The sequence below is a fragment of the Mus pahari genome, chromosome 15 (genome assembly GCF_900095145.1).
Source record: "Mus pahari chromosome 15, PAHARI_EIJ_v1.1, whole genome shotgun sequence".
NCBI classification, from domain to species: Eukaryota; Metazoa; Chordata; class Mammalia; order Rodentia; family Muridae; genus Mus; species Mus pahari.
Window position 1 is genome coordinate 51,698,572 of NC_034604.1, and position 12,675 is coordinate 51,711,246.

Genomic DNA, 12,675 nt, shown 5'->3' on the forward strand with positions numbered 1-12,675 from the left:
ATATACATACACACACCAGGAAACATGCATATACAAAGTAATATACATACACAAAGTAACATATATACATATACACACATAAAGTAACATACATGCACTCAAAGTAACATACATACACAAAGTAACATACATACACAAAGTAACATACATACATATATACAGACACAAAATAACATACATACATACACACACATGCAAAGTAACATACATAAATGCATACACACACACACACACACACACACACACACACACACAGTAGTTGGAAAGAGTGTAGGAGTAAAGAAGAAATCTGAAGTAATTCCAGGATTCTATCTCTAGCAAACAGATGCATGATAGCATCTCAGGCTAAGTCTCCAAGGTCCATAGCTGAGGTCTGAACTATAGTTGTAAACTTGGGTGCCGTTTGTCCCAGTTGATTCCAAAAGCCCACAGAAATAAAAGAAATTGCCAGGAGAAAGAAGGAAATTTAGATGTAAGAGTGTGAGATTGTAGTGCAGTAATTGCTCTGAGAAGTCCACAGAATCTGACCAAAGGAGTAGCAGACAGTTGGGAAGAGAAGTGTGGTCGAAGACAGTGAAAGAGTGTGCTGTCCATAGGAGAAGGGTTTAGAGGTCAAATATGATGAATGTGAAGCAAGTCCACCCAGCTTGGTGACTAAGTCACACAGCTGGGTTTAGCATGACAATTAAAAGCAAAATCCAGGGTTCCAGCATGGTGGCAGTCCATGCCTACAACCCAGAACTGGAGAGGTTGAAGCCAGCCTGGCTTACACAGACAGACTCTGTCTCAAATAAATAAAACCCAAAAACAAAATAAAAGCAACATTAACTTTGGGTCAATGTGAAACAAGTATTACAAAAGCCAGTCAGAGGACGTAGACATAGAGGAGTCCAGAAGCACTGTTGAAGTGACTAAATAGTGACAGCTTCTCTGTCCTTCTAAGGACAGCAGGAGTAAGTCTGAATGATAATTGTGTGAAACCATTAACATTTACAAAAAGCAAGGGGGTGACAATGTCTTAAGATTCCACAAGAGACCAAACTCCTTGAGATGGAGAACTTTCTGGATTTAGGAAATCCTTCAGCACCCTCCAGTTAAAATGCAGGAGTCTGAGCAGTAGTATGTCAGCCAGCCTGGGTGAGCTCTCGGGCTCAATTCCTACTATTGATGAGGGCAGTAGTCTGCCCTCTGTTGACTTCCTATCACAGCTGTATGATAGGAGTCACACATGATCACAAACTGAGAAACCTAAAACAGTCCAGTTGCATTAACTCATAGTTCTGGAGGTCAAAATTTCAAAACAAATGTGTCTGGCCCACAGTCAAGGTGCCAACAGCCAACAAGGCTGTCCCTGCTAGCAGTCCTGAGCAACAGGATTCTTGGCACTTTACAGTTTCTATAGGGTAATTAAACATCTTGACTCTGGGTGGCTTTCTTATCCGCAGAGCCAGCAGTGTAGTGTATCAGTTATTTTTCTTGGCACTGTGACCTAATAACCCAGCAAAGTTCCACTTAAGCAAAGCAGGCTATGTTTCGCCTCAATGTCATGATGGGGGAAGCAAGGTGGTGGAGTTTCAGTTGGGGCCACAGGTGCCTGCTCCAAAGCTTATTACATTTCCACGAATCATTGGGGGGGGGGGGAGAAAGAGGTCGGTGAAAGATAATAGGGGAGGGGAGATGGGGAGAGATGGAAGAGTGAAGGAAGGATAGGAGAAGTAAGGGAAGAGAGGGGAACAGGGAGAGAGAGGGATAGAAAAGGGAGAGGAAGTGAGAAAAGGGGGAAGGGGGAGGGAAAGGAGAGAGAAGACTGACTCAGGCCAGAGCCGGAACTAGGCCATAAACTATAACTCATGAGCTTGCACTGAGTGGTTGTGTCTGCCAGCCAGGCCTCTTAAGGATTACTTCAGATAACTTTCTGGCTGACCACATCTCTCCCTCTTGTGATTACATTGAGTCTACCATGGAAATGCAGGACAATCTTTCCATCTCAGGATCCCCAGTTATTTTTGCAAAGGTGCTTTGTCACATAAAGTTACATCCTATCTGGTTGGGAATATCCTTTAGGAGCATGTCCCCTTTAGGGACATCATTACTGACATCGTTGAGAGGGACGTTATTCTGTGAACCCCATATCTCTATTTCCAAAGTACTCAGCAAAGCCTGCTGAGAATTATGAGTAGAGCTTTCACATCTTCCTCTGGCCAGTGTTTCATAAAGGAAAACACCTGAATAACACATTTCATCTCTGCAATGATGGAGAACTCACAACCTGGAGCATTCGCTCTGAGAGTTATATGACAGTGTTGTTTGGCTGGCACAAGTCACAGTAGATTTAATGTTCACAACAAAATAAATGAACCCCCCAAATAAATTCTATGTGACCCTTCAGCTACTATAGAAGTTATTGCAGTTTATTGTGTCTTATGCCCAATTTAAAAAAAAAATCTTTAGCCAAGATGTGTTGATTCTAGATCATACAGCATACCTAGCTGGCTGGTAAAGTTTGTGATAACATTGTCACCTTAAAGCTAATCTAAAGATAGAGGGGGAATGGGTGCAGGCTAAGGAAGAAAAAAATTCCATGAAGCAGGGTAAATGGTACACAGCCTTCAAACTTGTGTACAAAATATGGCCACATTGCATTGCCAGGGTTGTTGGCAGTGTGAAGTCAGCTAAATAAAAATTATTTTTTCTTCTTATATAAATAAAATTTTAGTAAGCAAAACAACATCCTTTATCCTATCATCCTCAAAAGAAAATCCTCTAACGCTCTTCGTTATTCTGAAAGAATAGCTATGCCAATGTCATCATTCCCAGAAGAGTGTTTTGCTTCGCAATGCTACATCATACAAGAAACCGGGAATTGTCTGCAGAGGAAGACACTTGGACTAAGTAGGCCTTCCTTGTGTGCCACTGGGTGGGGAGAGGAGATCAGGGACAAACAATAGACCCTAAAAGCTTCCAAGTCATCAGGATGGGGTCCCTGCTGTGCCTCTTCCCATGTGCACAGAGACAGACAGACCTCCACCCGCTGTCTTTTGTTCCTTCAGACCATCTCCTGGGTTTCTCCCTGCCATGAATTTCTGACCCTTCCTTCCACCAGGGTTCATTTCCATCCATGGCTTCTGGCCAGCCTGGTGGTCATTACATTTTCTTCTTTATTTTCTTTGAACAACCAACTGCTAAGCTTTTCTGAGTAAAAGGTGCACTGTGAACCTGTTCATTGGAAGAACTAAAACATTCCTAAATCTACATCCCCCTTCTTTTGCTTAGATTTGACTCTCTCTTGGAGTAGCTCATGATGCTAACAGTGTTTACCTTCTCAGCTTTGTTCAAGAACATGTTCTGCACAATATCCAGAAATTACTTGGGGCCTGAATCCTAGAAAGAGGGTGAGAGTCAAGTTCACTCACGTGCCCTTCCCTTCCCCCAGCAGAACACCTGTGCTGTTGGCAAGCCCACAGAAGGGTAGGTGTTGTGAGCACCAGCCCCTGGTGAGTAGATACTTTAATGGAGCTTTTCGAGGTTGGAGCCTGGTGGGCAGAAGTAGGCCACCAGAGTTGCACCTTTGAAGGATGTCCCTGCCCAGCTCCCAGTCCTGACCTTCCTGAAGGCTATACCTTACCTGGCAGAGCTCCCTGGTGTGGGGACTGTCACCAGGTGAAGGAGAGCTGTCACCCACTTCTGTAACTGGCCTACTTTCTCCTGCCTCCCTACCACGACAAACTTAAACTCGGTGAAACCATAAACCCTCCTCCCTATCACCAGTTGTTTCTGCCAGGGAACTTCATCAATGATAGAAAGTAACTCACAGAATGAAACCTGCATTGACTTCTGCTGACCAGAGGATGTCTAACTCCTTGAGCTTTTCTCCCACTTCCTGCCACTGACCAGCTCACGAACGTCTTATATGCATTCATTCCCTCTGAAGTTTTGGTAATCTTAGTCTACATACACAACTGACAATGGGCATAAAACAAGAAAACAAATGCTAACATGGAGAAATAGGTGGACCCATGCAAAGCACAAAAAGGTCTAGATAGATCAGACTTACACAGATCTAAGCAAAGACAACAGGCCTTAGGTTCTAGAAGAGATGGGAGGTCGGAGTGGAGCAGGCTCTCGAATGCTAAAAGGGCAAGTATCCCTTTTAGGACAATATTGTTAGACAATCCCAATGAAGTGTGTACATCTGACTGAACCAGGTGTCAGATCCCCACCTACACACACACACACACACACACACTTTCCCCTTCAATTCTCTTCCTCAGAAAGGATCCTTTCTAAATAGAAAGAATAACAGATAGAAAAGCATATTTGCATGCACTGGCTTTTAAAACCACCAATATAAATTTCCGTTTAGATATTAATTTCATTTACTAACTGAAGAACTGTTTCTGTTGGTAGTTCCTGGTTAGTCATCAGGAAATGTGCTAATGATTTACATTTCAGGATGACATGGTTAAGCTTCCCCACCAACCTATGTTAGTTTTGCATTGTCAGCTATGATATAGTCGTATTGTTTCTCCACTTAATTACCACCTTCCCAAGCTGACACCAAGGTATCCTTCCATCTTTCTGTGACAACATCCTTGAGTCTTTGGGGACATATTATCTGACTGCAGCAAGCTTTAGGAATAAAGGGGGATCACTCATGAAGTCCAGAAAGCCTGTTTCTTTTTGAAGTATGATCCTCAACTTCCTCTGCCCTGTGGAGCCTCTCTCTTCTCTACCCATTCCTCACAGGAAGAGACTTCTTTGCAGAGAATGGGAATGAACCATCCAAACACAAAAACAGAAACAGAAGCAAAACAAAACAAACCCTCCAACACTCTTCATTTACGCTGGATGCCCTGGAGATAATTTAGCCAAGTATAAACTATTGAGATGTTTCTGAGATATAATCTAATTGAATGAGGGTAGAGGCCACGAGGACCATTTAGTTAGCCAGTAATATTTACAAGCAGAGTCCTGTGGCACAGCCAGGGAGAGGCAGAAAGAAGAGAACAGATGCTGTCCCTTCTCCAGTCTTGTCAAGAACAGGTTTATGTGTATGTCTGTTGGCCTGCCTTTTAAGGATTGAATCAAAAGCTCAGTCCACCATGCTTTTCATAGGTTAGCAGAAACCTGCTTGATCAGAATTGGCTGTGGAGATTTTTGAAAACACAGATTCCCAGACATTCTGATCCATCCACCCAAACAGAATTTCAAGACTGGAGCCTGGTTTGATGAAGTCCCAGGAATCAAATTTGGGAATCATTTTCATGGCTTCCAGAATCTAACCCACAATTCTCAAGGAGGGCCAGCAGGTCCTACTAGGCTAGCTCTCCTAACCGTTATATGTCTGTTTTTAAAGAGATTCAACTCAGAAATGTATTCAGTGTTACAAAATCGTTAGTGTATTTTTGTTGTTGTTGTTGTTGTTGTTGTTGTAGAATTAATATGCAGTCCCAGCACTCACGAAGCAGAGACTTTTCTGGGTACAAGGCCAGCCTGATCTTCACAGAGAGTTTCCAGACTGCCAGAGCTACATAGACCGACCCCATCTCGAAAACAAAACCAATAAAACAAACAAAAAGAGTTAATATGCCTTCCCAGTGAGAAGTCTTTCAGAGAATTTCCATTCACAAATGATTATTAAGAAAGATAGAAAACTAGGAAGAGTTTTGTTTCTTCGTTTTTTATATACAAGTGGAAGAATTTCCATTCACAAATGATTATTAAGAAAGATAGAAAACTAGGAAGAGTTTTGTTTCTTCGTTTTTTATATCCCAACTTGTGTGCCAAATGGGAACCCACATATGACAAGGGGTGAACCCTGAGTTCCCAGTGGACATTGATAAACCTACATGGCTTTCAAAACCAGCCCTAAGTGACTCAGAAGGATGGGCGTTTGTACAGAGGAGGCGGCTGGCACAGTCTTAGAGGCTGAACAGTAATCCTGGGTAACTTGGGGATGAGGTATTTAATCACCTCAACACTGAGTCTTTCTTGTTGTGTAAATACTTGGCAGCCTCAGTATCCGCTTGGAAAAAAACAAGCTAACAGAGTTTCAGAGTGAGTACCCAATGGGGGTGATTGTTCATGCTAATACTGACTGTCCTTCAGGGCTTCCCTTAGAGCTGCCACTCCCAGGCCCCATAGCAGAACATGGCTGCAGGAGCCAACATCACTTCATCATTATGCTCTCTACACACAAGCCCAATCACTAATTGCTAGGAAAAAAAAATGAATGAACTAATTATGACTATAGAAGATGCATGTGCCCCGGCTGAAAACAAAATATGCCACATTGTTGGGGGCACTTGATTCATAAACCAGACAGTGGTTCTCAGTTTAGTGAATACTTGGAGGAGGCAGCAGTAAGTGGACTTAAAGGGAACATCCTTCGTCAGCCATGGTATGTTTAAAAGCCATTCACCAGGCCCTCATTCAGCACAATAGGAACTCCTGTACTCACGAATTGATGTTTCCCTGTTCTGAGTCTTCTGATCTACATAGCACTGTACGTCAGTGGGTTCACCCTGCTCCCATCCCAGGCTGTCCATGACAGCTTTGTACCTGTCCATTATCTCTATAACAGTAACAACATGTTGCAGATTTTACTCATTGGTTACAGTTCAGTGGCGAATAGATGAAGAGTCTGAGGGATGCCAGCTTAGAGGATCACTCACTGTTAAGCTTTCCAGAACTCCGGTAGTGGCTACAAATGCAGATTGTCCTCAAAATACCTCCCAACTCTTAGACTCTCAGCTCTCCCCTTAAATGCAGTTCCCTTTGGTGTAGTCTACTTAGGTACTATTGGCTATTTTTGTCTGCTTTTCTTGAGATGCATTGCAGGGACCAGGAAGATGAGAAGGAAATGCCCAAAGGCACGGGTAACGGCTTGGCCAGCATTTGGTCTTCCCAGGCTGGCACAGAAAAGTGAGCAGTTCAGGCCAGATGCAAGAACATGCCTGCACTCCTCGTTCTAAATCCTGCGAAACATGCCTGACTTCCACCACCCATATCTTGTCCATTTTTTCTCACTGCCATGAAAGAAGAAAGGATTTGTGTTGACTCATGATTTCAGAACATTCAGTCTGTGGTTACTTAGGTCATGCGCTTGGGCGGAACATTGTAGCAGTAGGAGCCTATGAGGGAGGAGACCGTTCACTTCATGACAGTCAAGAAGTGGGGAGCAAAGAAGGAATTGGGGACCGGATATAGACTTGCAGAGCATGCCATCAAAGACATACTTCTTCCAAATATGTCTAATTTCCTACTGTCTCTGGAAACTTCCAGGGGTGGGGACACAAACACGCACCAGCTGAGTTCAAGCATGCAGCTCAGGGAGCTGTGGGAGGTATTTCACATTAAAGTGAGAACCTGCTTTCTTCTTTAACTTGCTGCAATCTTTAATTCTCAGTTCTATTCCTCTCTGATGTTTTTTTGCCTCCTTGAGGATTGAGGATCGAGCCCATGGCCTTGCGCGTACAGGCAAGCATTCTCTCTACCACTGAGCCACCCTCCCAGCCCACTTATCTCTGTGTTGAGTGTAGGCAGAAATGAGGAGTAACAAGAGCTGTCATATGCTGACAAAAACTCCTGCCAGTGTGACAAGTTCACACTCCAGCTGTGACTAGTCAGGTCCTCACCTCTGTCACAGGTAGACAGGCACTTTCTTGTGGCTGTCTCTTGTCCTTGAAACTCAGTATGGAATGAAAACCTAACTTTCTTAGTCAGATGGAAGACCCTCCGTGTCCAAGCAGGCATGGCTTTGATCTGCTGGAAGAAGTCTGGGAAATGGCAAGTATTTGAGATTTGGGACATGTACGCTGTCAGAACCTTAGAGAACATCATCTCTTCCTGTTACAAAGGAGTGAGGATGATAAGGAAAAGGAAAAGTAAGGATTAGCTGTTGCATTCAAAAACAACCAGGGGGCCTGAGACAATGTTTAAGACAGTTTGTGTATGCAGTCCCTTACTTTAATGAAGATTTTTCAAAAGCTTTTGCCATTTTGGACAAGTAGGAGGCTGGGAGGATTGCTCAGTGGTTAAAGAACTTCCCAGAACCCACGAGAAGCTGTAACCCCAGTTCTCCTCCATGAGATGGGAAGAACCTCTGGAAGCTCATGGGCTAGCCTGGGGTACAAAGCACAAGAGACCTGATCTCAAACACAAAGGAAGACAACAGCAGCTGAACCTGTCCTCTGACCTTCGCACATGTGTCATGGCAAATGCATAACCCCCCCCATACACACAAGAAAGGGAACAAGATGTTTTTGTGTTGTACACCTGAAGAGATCAACAATAAAATTACTTGTGTGGGAAACTTCCCTTTTGTCATACATACCCATTAGCTTGTCTCCCCAGCATCTTCATTTCATACAGAGAAGCAATGCAGTGAAGAGCTGAAGGGTTCTTGCCAGTTCTTTTTGCTCAGCTTCCTGGTCTTTGTCTAGTTCTTTTCTGATTATCAACTTTCTGAGCCACAGTCTGGTCAATTGATGCCTTTCCCAAAGCTCTTCTGCTGAAGGCTGGCCTTCCAGCACGACAGCAATCAGAAATAAGCTTGACGGGAGTTGGGCTTGGCTAAGGTTGGGAGAATAGGGTCCTTGTGATGGGTGCTGTTAGTGCCCTTAAGAACAGACACCAGGGGCTGGGGAGATGGCTCAGCAGTGAAGAGAACTGGTTGCTCTTCCAGAAGTCCAGAGTTCAATTCCCACTACCCATATGGCAGCTCACAAGGATTCGTAACCCCAGTCCCATGGGATGTGACACTCTCTTCTTACCTCTATGTGGCCTGCATCCACATGTTACACAGACATACCTGCAGATAAAGCACTGTACACATCAACTTTAAAAATAAAAATAAAATAGTCTCTAGGTATGTACATACCTGTAATCCCAGCTCTTCTGAGGCAGAGGCAGAGGGAGCATAGGTTTCAGTCCAGTCTGAGCTACGTAAGACCCTGTGTCGAAGATGACAAAGAGGAAGGGATACTACTGAACTTCCCATCTCTCACCCCGCCATAGGGTCACATAGGGCCAGAAGAGTTTATACTCTTCTGGCCCTATGTGCAAGCCATACACACACACAAAGAAGAGTTTATCAGAACCCAACCATCCTGACCTGGGATGTCCCACTTCTGGAACTATGAGAAACTCTGTCCATTGCCTAAGACACCCCATATGTGATCCTTTGTTGAAGCATCTGAACCCCACCATGTCTCTCCATCTCTTTCTCTTTCCACCTTCCCTCTCTGCCACTCTCTTTCAGAGCAAGAATTTAGACGTACTATCTAACATCACCTAGGTTCAGCCTCTGGTTGCCGTACTTTGCCCATTTATCGTTAGGAGCAGACGATCAAGGTATTTATCTATAATGCTACATAGCCTGATGCTCTTCAGACTATATAAAACTTTCACCATATCTACGTTCATTTATCTCAGAGAGAAAGAGGGCGTTAGGGGAAGGAGAGGAGAAAAATGGAGAGAGAGAGAGAGAGAGAGAGAGAGAGAGAGAGAGAGAGAGAGAGAGAGACCAGGGTGGCTTCTGGAGTGGCACTGCACTCTGGCTTTTCATTTCACATGTCAGTGAAGGACAAGGTGAGGAGAGAAAAATTTGACAGAGGGGTCAAAGTGAAAGATGTTAGCAGCCAAACATGCCCAAATGTGGGAGCTCCAGAGGCATCTGTCTCCACCCCTGGGCTGCCAAGCTTGGCCTTCCCATCCTGCTGTTCTCAGCCTCTGCCCACATACCTCACCTTGCTGGGATTTCGTATCCTTCCCACTACCATTGCAACTTACTTCAGCCCATAAGAACCCATTCCAAACCTGCATTTCTCGCCTCTACCCTCAGGGGACACAAACACACACACACATACACACACACACACAAAACTAATCTGTTGAGAATGACCAATCCTCCTTCCCAAAAATACCTGTGAGGGCTGAGTAGCTTTGTACAACCAAAAGTTACACAGCCACCTGGATCTCACAGACCGCTCACCTGCAGGAAATGCCTGCCCGGCACTACCCAGCCAATCATAAGAGTTTCACCAACTCAGGCCATGTGATTTCAATTTTCTGTTAGAGCACGTGGGTGAAATAAATGTCAATATCATGCTTTATCTGATGCAAGACAGCCAAAGTATTGGTACTTTAATAACAGCAAAAATTAATGAGATATTTCACATTTTTTTCAAGCTTAGTGTTATCAAATTGATGTCTATTTTACATCTACAATGCATCTCAAGTCAGAAGAGTTATAACCAGTTGCTGATTGGTCGTATGTGGTTGGTTACTGTTGCTACCAGCACAGTTCTGGCCAGATGTAAAACGTGGGGCCCTGGTATGTCAGCAGCTAAGAAAAACCTCCTGATATATGAGCTCCTGATTCCTGAGCTGCAGAGCATATGCCTACTGCCGAGACAATGAACCAAATAACCTTTTAAAATGTTATATTTCACTGTTCTTTTTTTAAAAAAAATGTTATTTTTTTTTAATTGTGTGTGTGTGTGTGTGTGTGTGTGTATATGCCTCTGTGAACCTGTGTGTGCCAGTGCCTATGGAGGACAGAAGATGGTATCAGAGGGTATCTGAGGGTACCTGCGGGTGTCAGATCCGCTGGAAACTGGTGCTGCAGGAATGTTTTGCCTCCAGCTACAGAAGCAGATGAGTAGTGTGTGCTGTGAACCACTGAGTGTCTCCCCTACGTCTTTTGCTGCTATGTAACTTAAGAGAATTGAGCAAATCACTGTGTCCTTCAATATAAGCATTAGGATTTAACATCGTGAGAACTAAAATTTCCAAGGTTTCCTTGAAATGTAATAACTTACAATAGTAATTCCTAAGATCAGAGAATGGCTTGGTGTCTGTCTCCTCATCACATTTGTGACCAACAAGGATGCTGAACATTGTGCTTCTACTTGAGATTTTTAAGGAAGGGTCCTAATTCACTAATGGATTTGGATGATTTTTTTTTACCTGAACACAGATGCCTTATCCCCCCAATGCTAGAAATATAGGCATAAGCCATCACAACCTGACTTGTATAGAAAGCCTGTTTAGGGGCTGGAGAGATGGCTCAGTGGTTAAGAGCACTGACTGCTCTTCCGAAGGTCCTGAGTTCAAATCCTAGCAACCACATAGTGGCTTATAACCATCCGTAATGACATCTGATGCCCTCTACTGGTGTGCCTGAAGACAGCTACAGTGAACTTACATAAAATAATAAATAAATCTAAAAATAGAAAAAGAGAGAGAGAGAGAGAGAGAGAGAGAGAGCAAGCGGGCGAGCCTGTTTAGCCATGGTTCACAAGAGTATATCAGATTTGGTCCTTGGGCTTGTCCTCACTGAGAATGGAGAAACCAATGGGCTTCCCATCACAGTATACCAACTATTGAAGCCATGTATCAGGATGCCAATTGGCCCCATTATCCATACACTGACTTCTGAGCCTTTGAAATCCTTACTACTTATACCTAAGTCTGCTTTTTGCATAACTCAGAGAAGTTTGACGGTGAGAATCCCAAGTACAGAGTGACATTTCAGTTCATCCAAGGAGGATGGCATTTCTGAGGGGTTTGCTCTCCGGATGTCAATAACCTGAATTGTGTGTATATATATGCAAATACAATATCTATACATACGCATATATATATATATATATATATATATATATATATATATGTAAAGACTTAGCAAGAACTGACTCTTCATCCTCCCCAGAGGCTTCCAAGTTCTTTCATGAGCACCCCAAATCTCTCCTCTCACAGGAAATTGGATTCCGTTCTCGGTGTGACTTACCAGATGATGCAACATCTGGGCTGTCTCTCGGGGAACGTGCGAAATGAAGCATTTTTTGTCTTTGCTCTCTGAGAACACAGATGGAAAATGACTTTCCTCTTTTCTCGTTTGTCTTTGTTTGCTTTAGCAACCAACTCAGTGGAAGAACTCTACGGAGGTCTCCCACCTGTGGAAGAAAGCGACAGGAAGGTTTCCCTGATTATGGAGCTGTCCACCCAACTTTCCCTTCAGACAGAGAAGATCACTCAGCTCGAAGACGTCTTAGCGGAAAAGGAAAAGAAGATTGAGGAGCTGGAAGCTGAGCACACTTCCCAGTTCCCCCAGGATGAAGATAGACTTACAGAAGATTTATAGGAATCCCCTGCTGTAAATGATGAGGCTAGGAATGCTCCCACCGCCTCTGATGAGGAGCGGGATGATTTCCCATGTGACAATAAAGTTTAGTAAGTGTCATCAAGGTGGAGTCCAAGACCCCAATCATATGTCCAGTTCAAGGTCACAGGTTTGAGTATCACCTACAGGGTCCGTGCTAGAAGGAGTCCATAGAGGGCAAGCATTCAGAATTTCACACCCTGAAAGTGTCTGCTGCTCAGCAGTGGAGGGCTGTATCTCTAGACGTTCCTGATTGACAGGAGGAAGGGAAGAACACAAAACTAGGCAGCTGGCAAAAGAACTAGGTACTCTCCTCTTACTAGAAGTTTGCCACACTGTGAAGAAAGGATGCTAAGTGTCCCTCGGTGCAGCACTGTTTGGGAAATGAGAGTGTGCTGGGGAGCCAGCTTCAAGTTGGGGGAAGTTCAGAGCACAGAAGGGCAAATTCATTGCCAAGAGGGTAAACAGCTACACAGTCGCAGTCTGTCCTTTCATGGCCTCTAAAGTTT

General features: G+C 43.9%; 1 protein-coding gene across 1 annotated transcript in view; it reads left to right on the forward strand.

Moving 5' to 3' along the window:
- The window catches only part of Ccdc192 (coiled-coil domain containing 192), a 191,811-nt gene extending 179,651 nt beyond the window's left edge, over positions 1-12,160 (forward strand). The window contains 1 exon segment of the mRNA XM_021214973.2: positions 11,922-12,160. Within this exon segment, the coding sequence (XP_021070632.1) occupies positions 11,922-12,148 (227 nt within the window). The 3' untranslated portion in view covers positions 12,149-12,160.
- Positions 12,161-12,675: the final 515 nt, after the last annotated feature.